The 13,248-nt window shown below is 42.4% G+C and overlaps 1 protein-coding gene across 3 annotated transcripts in view; it reads left to right on the top strand.

Moving 5' to 3' along the window:
- The window catches only part of SLC12A8 (solute carrier family 12 member 8), a 113,991-nt gene that overhangs the window by 88,826 nt on the left and 11,917 nt on the right, over nt 1-13,248 (top strand). For 2 of the 3 annotated variants that reach the window (XM_036905127.2, XM_036905118.2), the window contains exons 9-10: nt 598-744; nt 4,530-5,136. In XM_036905127.2, the coding sequence (XP_036761022.2) occupies nt 598-744; nt 4,530-5,136 (754 nt within the window). The remainder of the gene's footprint in view (nt 1-597; nt 745-4,529; nt 5,137-13,248) is intronic. The other variant, XM_036905137.2, reaches the window with a different exon arrangement.

Raw genomic sequence — 13,248 nt, 5'->3', positions numbered from 1 at the left:
AGAAACTCTGAGTGTCCAGGGTGCGAGGGTAGAACTGTTATGGGCCAGAATGAGCCCAGGATGTCAGGGTGATGGGGAGCCATTGATATTTTTGCAGCAGGGGCACAATGATCAGTCTTGAGTTCAGAGAGGTCACTCTGGGAAAGGCTTGGGGGTAATCCAGGGTAGGCAGAGCTTAGAGGCTGGAGGCCAGTTAGCATTGTGATTTACCAATGGTTCTCTATGGTCCCCACACTCTCAGTGTCAGCATCTGGGAACTTGCTGGAAATCCAAATTCTTCGGTCCTACCCCAGGCCTTCCGAATCAGAACTTGGACGTGGGGCCCAGAGATCTGTGTTGCACAAGCCCTCCCTATTAGTCTGCTGCACACTCAATTTGAGAACCTCTGTGCAGTCCATACAAGGCGTGGTGATGGGGCACGCTGAAACAGCGGTAGTATGAATGAAGTGGGGCGGGCCAAGGATACTAGAGACAGATCCAAGAGGCTGAATCTGGAAGATTTATGATTAGGTGGGGTGGGGGCGGTTGGGGGCCAGGGAGCAGAAAGGGACAGAAGCAGGTTCTGGCACCGGGTAACGAGACTGCTTCCTCATACAGGTGTCCCTAGTGGGCTTCCTGTTCCTTTTGGGCTTATACATCTCGTCCCTGGCCTCCTGTATGGGAGGGCTCTACGGAGCCCCCCGGATCCTGCAGTGCATTGCCCAGGAGAAAGTGATTCCTGTACTGGCCTGTCTGGGGCAAGGGGTGAGTGACTCCTTTTTGGAGAAATGTACATTTTGCTGTAAAACCTGATCGTTAGCAAGTAAATTGCTCATTTCTCTGATGAGAGCCGCTGGTCAAGTTGACTGGGGTGGGAGAAACACGAATGCAGTGGTCTTTCTCTTACCCCTAGCCTCTGGCTGCCTTAAGTGGGAGCCAATTAGACGAAGCATCTGTCAGTGTCAGAGCCACCCAGGGCCCCTTAGCATGGGCTTAGCTAACCATCATAGTAGCATCTTGGACCCTGTGCAGTAGGAAAGGGATGCCACATCCTTTAATAAGAATGCATCCAGGATCCTCCAAACTTTGCATAGGAGAAAGAATCTCTTGTGAGGAGGGGAGCTGGGTCTTGCAGCTCTAACTCTGCCCCGAGGTTTGTCTTCCCTCTGGGGTGGCTCTAGGATGATTTTTCGTGCCTCTGGCCTCTGGGTTTCCTGTTAATCATCATGGCCCAAACCCTAACTGATATAGAATACTTTGGTTGAGTCTCGGAACGACCAAAGAGACATTCCTAAAGCCTAGGGGATGATGAGAGAGAACGCCACTTCCCAGTAATGTGGTTTGCAAGCTCTAGTTCATTTCTGTCTTGTTGGAGCACCACAGAGGCCTTCCCCACCCCCTTTCTTCCCCAGCCGCCCTCTTGGTTAGGTGGTTGCAAGTCACCCACAATTCCTCCCTTTACCTTCCTCCCCTTCTTATCTAGCCAGCATGGGCTGGGTAGGAGCAATGGCTATCATATCAGTACCTTACATGTGATATATGCATTTTATTTTATTTTAATTTTACATATTTTATTATGCACAGGTTTCACAACTAAAAATGATATAAAAGGTATACATTGAGAAGTTTTGCTCCTATCATGAGCCTTTTTATCTCTTTTCCCATCGGCACCCATGCCCTATCAGCACCTGTTTTCATTCATTTTTTATGAATCCTTTCCTCTTTTTACATGAAAACAGTGTTCTATATACATTGTTCTATATATTGCATTTCTTCATTTACCGTAGCTTGGAAATCTATCTTTTCATATAGAGGTAAAGAGAAATTTCTCATTTTTTTCCCATCATGTGGTGATACCATAATTTATTTAACCAGTTCCATATAGATTGACACTTGTATGGCTTTAATAAACAATGTTCTATGGAATAATTGTGTGTGTGTGTGTGTGTGTGATTTTGTATATGTGCAGATGTATCTATAGGATAACTTTTCTTAAGTGGGTTTGCTGGGTCAAAAGGTAAATGTGTTTTTTATATTAATAGATACTGCTAAAATTCCATGGATTTATATCATTTTGTTTACCAGCAATGTACGAAAGTTCCTGTTTCCCCATGGCCAGCACCACTCTTAGACTCATGCCAAAAGACCCTGCTTTATGGGAAGGAGTCTGTTCTGGTCCTTGGGGTAAGAAGTTCATGAGGTCAAGGGGACATGCCCACCTGGATCACATGCCCCCCTTCTAGATGGTCCAGGTATGCTGTACCTGGAACTCCCTTGCCCAGATGTCCCGCACCCACATCCAGGGTCTGCAAGGGCCTCTTCTCTGGGCCTGTCTGCTGCAGGACCAGATATAGGCTGGGAGTCCGCATGTGGGTGTGAAGCCCCCCCACGGAAGGGTCTGGGAAGGGAAGGCGGTGGGCTGTGAGCTAGAGGCTATGCATGGCTATCCTGCAGGGAGGATCTCTGAGTGTAAGGATTCTAAACTTGAACCTGGCCTTCCTCATCATCCTGGAGGTATGTTTGCCAAGGAAGGAGGGCAGAACATATTTGACTTAACAGTTTGTTAGCTTTGTTTACAATTGTAAATACTTAGCCATAGGGCATGGCGACCTCAATTTGCACTCACTCAGGCACCACAGTGTTAGCAGCAAGCTGGTCCACAGCTCATTGCCAGTTGTGTAGTGAGAAATGGCATCTTAGGCTACTTGTGATCTGCATTACTCTTACTAGGAATGAGATTGAACATCTTTACTTTAAGAATCATTTGTATGTTTTTCTCTGTGATTGTTGGCCTTTTCTCAATTGCTACAAGCTGTTTCTTTGCTGGGGAGATTAACTCTTTGTGATATGTATTACAAATACTTTCTCTAGTTTGACACTTGCCTTTTAACTTGGGTAACTTTTTTTCCCAAACCTTTTGTACATTTGATTGAATTTCATGAGTACATTTCTTTTTTAATTGAGGAGTAAAGAAATTTTTTAAAACTTTTGAGATATATTCAACTTATAGAAAAGCAGTAGGAACAGTTTAAAGAATAACTATGAAGTGAACATCCCTGGAACCTCTACTCAAGAACCCGGCCAGCCCGCAGGTGCCGCCCTCCATGCGACCTCTCTGGGCAGAGCCCTGTCCCTCTCACTGGGGCAGCCGTAGCTACTGTCTGACATCCGTGATAATAATCTCCTTGCTTGCTTTCTGGCTTTACTCAGAACTTAGCTAGCTTTGTTTGAAATGGGCCAAACAGTAAATGTCTTAGGCTTTGCACGCCCCATGGTCTCTGATAGAACGGCTCAGCTCCGCAGCTGTAGCTCAGACGTAGCCACAGACACCATCTATGGGATGGGTATGGCCCTGTTTCAATTAAAGTATATTAATGGACACTGAAATTTGAATTTCTTATGACTTTCATGTGACAAAAGATTACTCTTCTTGTGATTCCCACCCCCGCCCCCAACTGTTTATAAATACAAAACCACTCTTAGGTCCCGGGCATACAGAAACAGATGGTGGCCAGATCTGGCCCAGGAGCCACAGGTGCAGACCCCTGGGTTTGCTTCTTACACATGCGTCTCTAAACAAAATAGTTGAATTTTGCTTGTTTTTAAACTTTACATAAATATGACATTCAACAAATGTGACTCAACACTGTTTATGGGAGTCATCCACATTTTTTGCCTGCAGCAGCAGCTTGTTTATTATCATGCCTATATAGCATTTCCTCAATTGCTACAATTTATTTATCCGTTCTGCTGTTGATGGACATTTGGGGTGTTTCCAACTTGAAACTGTTCAATGAACATTCTTAGACTAGTAGATTTGCGTGTAGAGTTCTTTATACCCTAGTGGGATTGCTAGACTGTGAGGTATATATATCTTCACTTACTGATAACACCAAACTCTTTTTCCAGACTAGTTGCACTAATTTCCGCTCATATCAGTAGTAGATAAGTGTTCCCATTCCTCTATGTTCATGCAAAACTTGATATTATCAGACTTTTTAGATTTTTACCAATCTGGTGGTATTTAGTGGTAACTCACTATGCTTTTAATTTGCATTTCCCTGATAACGTAATGAGACTGGGCATCTTTTATATGTTTAATAGTCATTTACTTGCTCATTTTGTTTTAGTGGGTTGCCTGTCTTCTAATTATTTTATAAGGATTCTTCTTATGTTCTAGATGACCCTTTGTCAGTGATACGTGTTGCAAATATGTTGTCCCATCCTTTGGCTTGTCCTTTCCTTTCTTTATGGTGTCTTTTGATAGCAGAATTTCCCATATAACTAGTTTATCATTTTATAGCCTAGTCCTGATCTGGATTATTAGCATTTCCTGCAGCTTTCTTAAGACCCTCATTTTATATGCATTAGCTCTGATCTCATAATAACCCATGAGTAGGATACTGTTATCCCAAGTTTGTAGACAGTTACTCACACACCATGTGTGCCATGGGAGAAGTGGTTGGACCATTATGAGTTGTGTTTCTATCATATAATTGTGATTTTCTTATGAAATTTCATAGTCCCGCATGTTGTTTTTGTTTCTGCAGAAAGGGCCAAACAAAACACCTGTGGCTGCCATCTGCCTGACCAGCTTGGTGACCATGGCCTTTGTCCTTGTGGGTCAGGTGAATGTCCTGGCCCCCATTGTCACCATCAACTTCATGCTGACATACGTCGCAGTGGACTACTCTTACTTCTCCCTGTCCGTGGGTCCCCGCAGCCTCCCCCAGGAGCCTGAGGCGCTGCACAGGGAGGGCACGGGAGCTCTCTGCTGCTCTGAGCACCTGCTCTTGGAGAAGGCTTTCAGCTATGGCTCTGAGGGCACTGCCCCGAGCCTCTCTGAGGGCACGCTGCTGGAATTCACCAGGGACATGGATCAGCTCCTGCAGCTGACCCGGAGCCTTGAGAGTGGCCATCCCAGGAGAGGAGAGAGTGAGAAGGGGAAAGGCAAGAAGGCCCCCAAGCAAACACTACAAGACAGCTTCCTCTTGGACCTTGAGTCCCCGGCTTTCTTCCCTGCTGAGGACTCCGACGGATTGCCCACTGCCTCCGGGACCAGGCAGAATGCCGAGAGGGAAGGGGCTCGGCCTGGGGGAGCATGTGGAGAACAGCTCTTTCTGGAGCTGAGTAACCAGCTTAGGCCAAGTGGAGAAGGTGAGTGTTTTGGTCATGCTGTGGCTTCCAAATTTACGGTGACCCCTGGCAGCCTCACCGACCCGGTTATCACAACCCTCCCTCAAGTCCTTAGGCCAGTTACAGCTGCATTTAGAATCCTTGTTAATTTTGATGTCTATTTTAAAAAGTTATATTCAGACATCAGCTGAATTTGCAGTTCTACTCTGTTATAGATAGTTGATTTTAAATAGAAATTTCTATCTGTTCCTGTATGTTAGAGCTGGGAACCATGGATAATAATTGAGTATTAATTTCATTTTACTCAAAAATCAGCTGAGGTATAATGCCAGCATGAATGAAACCAGTTCTCCTCTCAAGAGAAGTGGAAATGTGTTTTGACAAGCTGCCTGGCAAGGACTCAGAACATTGTCTGGGAGGATGAATCCCCCACACCGGGCAAGAGGGGGTGGAGAAAAGGTGGCTGAAGGAGCACAGCTTTACATGGCTTTCTCCAATCTACAGAAATGCACAGAGACTCTCAAAGAGAGGCTTACAGGGCATGAGAAATTCTGAGAGAGCTTGAAACTTTCGAGAGTCTTTCATGTCCTAGGGCTTTATGTATATTATTTCATGTAATATAATGGATATTAGCATTTCCATTTTACAATTGAAGACCCTGAGGCGGCCCAGTAAGCTCACGGAGAAATCTCAGAGCCGATACACTCTGTACAGCTGGACGTCACACTCAGGTCAGCCAGTATTTGAAGTCCAGGGCTTTCCTTTATGTGCCCCTCAAGATCTGTGCAAACAAGTGTGGGTAAAGAGGAGACAGAGGGACATATAGGATGTCTTAAAGAAATGCTTTACCTTCTCCTATAAACCTGCTTTTCCTTCTTTACCTCCAATTTGGTGGCAAGTTTTTAATGGTAAGTGCATTATTAAAATTTTTTAAATTATTTTATTTTTATCAAAGTAATAAGTATGTAGTTTAATAAGCCAGGTAGAATTAAAAGTCACATAATCAGAAGTGGTAGTTCCCTCTCTTCTAGAAAACTCCCTTTTATGCTTCTCCAACCTCTAGTGCCACTTCCAGGAAGGCCCAATTTCAACCCAAAAGTTGCTTCTTCTGTTACCCTTCATGTTACTAAATAATGTCTTTGTATTGCTACTTCTCAATATGTCAGTTTCAGACATCATCTTTTTTCTACTTTTTTTTACTTATTATGATAAATGAAAATTTAACTCATTTATGTCACTCCGACTTCTCATCCAGTGTCCCCAGTGTACCTATATCACAGGTTTTGATTAACTTAATAGCTAGTATTCATATTATTGTGATTAAGTAAATACTGCTTAACTCTGGGCCATATATTATACTATGATTACATTTGCTTTTTTTGTCCAACCTTTACTGTTTCCTGGAGTTAATAATTGCCTTGTTATTTATTTGTTTTTTTGTCATCATTTTTATCTAAGTACTCTGGCTGATAATGTCAAATGTCTCTCAATGCTATTTTCCAGATGCTTGAATTCTTAAGAAATCTCTCAGATCCATTTCTTATTTTCCCTCTCTTTCCTCTGACTCCCATCCTATTCACTCTAGACTCTGTTCTCTAGGCCTGGTAAAAAGCACAGTATTGGAATTTTTCTCTATCACATTTCTATGTTGGATCCAGGGAACAAGAGATTTCTGGGATACGGCATTTTTTTCTATGTAAGCTTTTGCCTTTTTTTTTTTTCCTGCCTGCCCAGCATTGAATGACCTACCTGTATTTGAAGAATTTCCAGTGTTATGAGTCTTGGTGAGAGGCAAAGAAAGCCTTTCACACTCAAAGCTGAAAATGTCAGGCACTCAGTCTTTCAGCCTCTCCTGCAGCCAGAATTCAGGCACGAGGCTAAGGCTGTGCTAATCAGATGAGTCCTCCTTATATTTGGAACTGGGAACTGGAAACTTGAAGAAATGGGGACACTGAGGAACTCTCTGGAAGCATGATGGTCACTGCAGGATGACTACATCCTGTGCCCAGGGCTTTCAGGGTCAGTGGGCAGGCCGCCATGTCCAGACCTTGGTGCCTGCAGTACTGGTGTCCCCAGTAGACTGTTCTGACATGTAATTTTGAGTGTTGTCCCTAGCTGCACAGCCCTGAACTTGATTTGCTAGCCTTCCCAGCTGTTCTCAGAGGGGAGGCTGGGAAATGTCTTTTTAGCTGGTATATTGCTGCTTCATAGGAAGTGGTGTGGGTTTTTTTCTAAGAAGGGGAGATTGGGTGGTAACAATCCATCTATTCCTGTTTTTAATTTATGAGAGCGTTTGGTTGTAACCTGATTTGTCCTTATTGGTTTTTTTCCTTTAAATTTCAATGTCATCTCATTCTTGTTTTGGGGGTCCAATGGCTTATTTTATCTTCCTGGTAATATTACTTATTTTCCCTTTAAGACCTTTTTTTCCCTTTTTACTGTCCTGTATTCTTTAGATTCCTTTCTCTTTGGTTTGGTCTTTCTCCTTTATATTGGAGGTTTTACTAAAGTGTCTGTTGATCTTTTGATTTCTTTTCATACTAAGAAGTGAAGTACTAAACACATGTTTAGCAGACCAGTGTCCTGGGCAGGGCTTGTTGATTGGTACCTCACTGTAGAATGATTGGGGAGTGAGCTGGCTTTTCCACCAGAGGACCCCCAAACATGGCTATCTAGTGGTTTCCCTCCAGGGCTCTTCAGTTCCTCCAGGGAAAACCCTCTGAATCTCTTGCCTGGGGGTCACCCAGATGGCTGCTTACATTCAGAAGGCAGAGGCAGATGAGGGAGTTGGGGCATCCTACCATTCAGGATACAGACTTTCATTTAGTTCCCCAGTTTCTAGACCCATTCCCCAACTACTTGCTGGGCCTGGTGTCCCAAGTCCAGGCACTATCTTGTTTGATTTCTTTAGAGGGGACCCCCACCTTGGAGAGGAAGTCAGACAGAAGAGTTGTTACCTAGCTTCTTGGGCAGAGGAGAAGATCTTGGTGTCCAGCTATTTCATATACAGTCTTGCAACGAACCCCTGCACCTTATCATTTCCCAGCAACATGGCACCTCGTGGTCCTGAACTTTGCTGGGATCTAACATGAGCGCACTGGGCTGTCCTTGCCAGCCTCTTCTCAGCAGGCAGTAGAGGTGATCCTCCTCTCTGCAGTCGGCTATCACTCTTCTGTCACCTTCCCATCTTCCAAGTCTTGTGTTTATCTTTCCTCTCATTCTCTTCGTGTTTATGGGTTTATACCTAATCAATTCCCTGTCTTCTCAGTGGTTTTTCAAAAGAGACACGTGGTCAGTTTGCAGTGTTTAATCAATGAAGTAGTCACTACCTGGTTGCTCAGTCTTAGAATCGTCATAGCTAATGACCACCCCCTCTCCTCCATCCTTGCTTCCTTTACCTTGGGGCAGATGCTTTACCTCATCATCTCACACCCAGGCCCTTGTTAAATCTCCAGATTAGCCTCCTGCCTCCAGACGCTCCATTATCCTGTTTCTCCTTCTCATTGACCACTGAATTATTTTTCTAAAATGAAACTCTTATCATGTCTCTCTTACTTAAAATCCCCACTGGAATCTAATACCATTCCTCTAAAGCCCAAGATCCTTGGTGTGATTTGCAAGTTTCTTTACAATCCTGCCCTGACCTACCTTCCCAACCACTTTTCTCATGAAACCTGTGCACTGTGTGTTTCAGCTACACCCAGACGAATGCCCTAATCATATCATGTCCTTTATTCCTGCCTATCTGTGTATATGCTGTTCCGCCACCTCAAATTGCTTCACCTCCTCCTCCTCCATCTGGAAAACTATGACTTATGGTTTAAAATCTAGCTGACTTTCCAGACCTGTTTCCATCCCCTCTGAGATGGACTCCTTGATTTCCCCTCCTGTGCAAGCTTAACATTTGATTCACACTAGTAGTACAGACAATTATCACATTGTTTTATACACTGAGATCACATTTGTTTACACATTTGTTATCAGGCTTATTCATCTGCCTGCCTTAAGGAAAAAGAAATATTAGTTTCATTCTTTTCCCCGTAGACTATGATTTTCCTTTAATTGCAAACCATGTCTTTCCATCTTGTGTTTATCACAATATTCCCACACATTAGGGGCACAAAACAAACACTCAGAGGAGGCTTGTTAATTGATCAACATTTGAACAATTAATGGCTAAAGAACTGAAACATTGTTCAGTGAAGTAGTATAGAAGGAGTTAAACTACTCTAAGTACCAAATCTGTGACAAACCAGATGCCATAAAATAATAAGAATCAAATCACTACTGAATAAATATTGTTGAGAGCAAATGGATCAAAAAAATTAACGTGAGGCTATGTTTTATACCTTATGTAGCCACAAATTCCTTATTTATAACAGCTGTGCAAGACAGATATTTCTGATTATTAAAGATGTCATCAAAGACAAAAATGATCTGATTAAATAGAACTAAAAAACATTTGCACAACACAGTGTCACAGAAGGAAATAATTATTCTGACAAACACAACTGATAAAAGCATAGCTTCCAAAGCATATTATTTTTAAAAACAGGAAGGTTGAAATCCAGATTCTATTAAAGAGAGGTCAGAAGAGATGAATATTCAGTTCACATTAAAAAAAAAAATCAGTGGCCAGATTCATTCATTGTCCATTTGACAAACTAACTTGTATGGTTAAGCATTAAATATTGTTAGTTGCTGAAAATAGCCAGCACTTACTGAGTATGTCTGATGTCCTGGCCCTGAGATAAGCCCTTAACATGGCTTATCTCATCTAAACTCAGTGTTAGGCATTATTACTATCTTCTTATAGAGGCTTAGAGAAGTCAAAACACTTGCTCAGGATATAAGACAGCCAGAATTTGAACCCAGGTCGGTCTGTCTCACTTTAGAACCTGTGCATTTCACTACTACACAAAGTGTGTGCTGCTTGCTGTCAGTATCTATTATGAGCTAGGTCATGGTATTGATTAAATGAACATAAATTAAACCACCTCTAAGAAATCATTGCATATCTATTAAGCTGTCAAAAAATTTAAAAATAGTAGCTCTTTGGTAATCAGGTACATGGACACATTGCTGGTAGCAGTCTCAATGGATTCGTGCCTTCTGGATCTGTTGATTAAAATTTTTCATCAAATTTGGAAAGTTTTGGCCGTTATTTTTTCAAATATTGTTTCTGCCCTTTTTTTCTTTCTCCCCCATCCCTATGGGACTCCCATTACACATTAGTTGGGACACTTGTCATTGTCCCCCAAGTCTCTGAGAATCGATTCCTTTTTCTTCCGCATTCCCCCCTGTTCTTCAACTTGGATAATTTCTATTGGACTGTCTTCAAGTTCATTGATTCTTTTTCCATCTAAAATATGGACATTTTTATTTTATTATGGACAATTTAATATTGGGCATATTAAAATTATATAATTTAATTAATGGCAACCATAGCAGTATTCCTTCTTTTTAAACAACTAGTAGAGCCACTAATTCAAATCACTCATAAACCTCAGCAAAATTTATTTTAATCCATAATTAATAAGGAGATATTCGTTGAACACTTCCTATGTACAAACTTTTAAACACCTAGATTTGGCACTTAGAGATACAAAAGGCAGTCCTTGCCCTCAAGGAATGGAGGTGTAAAAGATAAGTAAGTACAAGAGTTGGAAGCACAGGGTGAAGGTAGACAGATGTTTAGAGGATAAAGGCAAGGATGGATTGTGTTTTCACTTAACCACATGTATGGAACATGTACTACATTCCAAGCACAGTTTTAGGTGCTGGGGTAACATGCTGAATAGACGTACAAGATCTCTGCTGTCATTGAGCTTGCATTCTTAGGGGAGACTCATAATAAGCAAACAAATATATACTGTAATTCAGTAAGTGGTAAGTATGATGATGGATAATGAACCAGGGTAACAGGATAGAGAGAGACTAGGATGTAAAGGAGGATTCCTGTTTCAGATAGGTTTTTCAGAATAGGTCTCTCTGAGAAGAGGATATTTTAAGAAGAGCTAACTTGTAAAAAGCAGTGAACCACGCAAAGATGTGCAGAAGAGTTCTAGGTAGAGGAAACAGCATGCATAAAGGTACAAGTGGGAATTGAATTGGGAAATTCTGAGAACAGCAGAAGTCCGGCAGTGGCTGGAAAGGAGTAGGCTTGGGAAGAGAGTTGGAAGATGAGTATAGTAAGGGAAGAAGAGGTCGGGGCTGTGTAGGGCCATGCAGGCCATGCTGACTGCGATAGCCCATCGAAAGCTCTAGCTAGGGCTGTGATAGGATCGGATTCAGGCTTTAAGAAGATCACTGGCTTTGTGAGGAATGTATTGTATAGAGGTAAGAGAAGGAGCCAAAGCTTGTTTGGAGGTACACTAATTAAGGAAGGCTGAACATCTATAACAAATAACCAAAAAGGTAGTGGCTCAAACACAATGGAAACTTATTTCTCACTTGCACTAACAGTCCAGGAAGGGTGTTCCAGATCGGTGAGGGTCTCTTCTCCATGCATTGAATCAGGGACCTAGTTTCCTTCCATTTTTATGATTTCACCATCCCCTGGGACCTTGTAATGTGCAAAGTCAAGACTGGGTTCCCATGTTCAGATTTCAGGCATTGGAGAAGACGCACACCTACTCTATCAAAGAACTTTGTGCAGGAATGGTACTTACTGCTTCTGTTCACATTCCGTCAGTGAGAACTTAGTCACATGACCACACCTAACTTCAGGGGGTCCTGGGACATGCACTCTACCTGTGGTCTCTACTACCGGAGTGCCCCATGGTAGATCACATAGAAGGGGAAAGCGTCTTGCATAGGATGGGACAGTGAAGGCAGTAGGGGTGGTCATGTTATATTGATTGCAGAATCAAGAGGATTTGCTGATGGAATAGATGTGGATGTGAGAAGAAGAGAGGAGTCAAGGATGAATCACAGATACTTGAGTGAATGATGTGTCATTTACTCAGATGAAGAAGACTTGGGTAGACTAGATTTCTGCTTTAGCCGTTTTAAGGCTTGAGGTGCTACTAGCCATGTAAGGAGAGATATTGAGAAGACCACCAGATATTCAAAACTTCAGTTCAAGGGAGAGGTTGATGTAAACTTGGAATCATCAGTAAATGGAGAGTACTTAAAGCCATGGGATTAGATGAGAGCTCCTAGAAATGAGTATCTGTGGGAAAAAGAAGAGAGCTAAAAACTGAATTAATGCTGGGAAACTCCAATACTTTGGGGGTTGGAAGGAGGAGGTGAACTAGCAAAGGGGATTGAGAAGGACTGTGCAGTGAGTTAGGAGAAAAGCCAGGAGAGTGAGCCATTCTAGAAACCAAAAGAAGAAAGTGTTTCAGTAAGAAGTTAAATGATCACATGTGTCAATGCTGTCGGAAAGATCAAGAATTGATCATTGAATTTGAAAAGATTTGACTTGTTGGCAACCTTCAGAAGAATAGTTTTAATGGAATGGTGTATACAGTCTTAAGAGTGAGTTGCAGAAATGGGAGGTAAGCACTATAGAGGCAATTCTTTTGAGGAGTTTAGCTATAAGGGAGACAAAGAAATATGACACTAACTAGGAGGTGACCTGGAGTTACTTGTGTAGATAGGAGCAATTACAGCATATTTGCATTTATTGGGGATGATTCAGTAGAGGCTGGAATAATTGATGATGCAAAAGCAAAGTCCTTGAGTGGGGCACAAATGGAGGGATGGACCTTAGGTAAGATCCAGGACTGTTCATCCACTGTAAAAAGAGGAAAGGCAGAAGAGAGTACAGATGCAAGTGGGTAGTTGCTGTATTTGGTGATGAGAGGACATGAAAGCCCTCTTTTGAGAGGAGAGGTTGTAAATTTGTTACATCAGAGAGTACGAGAATGAGTTCACTCAGTAGGAGACCACTAAGGAATGCTGAAGTATGGAAGCAGATGACACCTGCATGGGAACACTGTTAGTTGTGGACCATGGCTTAGGCTAAGTAAGAGGTACTGAAAAGAGGAGGTAGGTGATAGAAAGAAAAAGTGTAACAGGGATAACTGAAAGTCCCTCTGTAGACTATGAGTAGTTGGGGTGGGAGACAGCAGAGCAAATGAAATAAAAAAAAAAAAAAAAGAAGAAGTGATGGGGTGGGAGTAAGTT

Source organism: Manis pentadactyla, chromosome 1, assembly GCF_030020395.1.
Source record: "Manis pentadactyla isolate mManPen7 chromosome 1, mManPen7.hap1, whole genome shotgun sequence".
Classification (NCBI taxonomy): domain Eukaryota; kingdom Metazoa; phylum Chordata; class Mammalia; order Pholidota; family Manidae; genus Manis; species Manis pentadactyla.
This window is presented reverse-complemented; position numbering and strand designations above follow the sequence as displayed.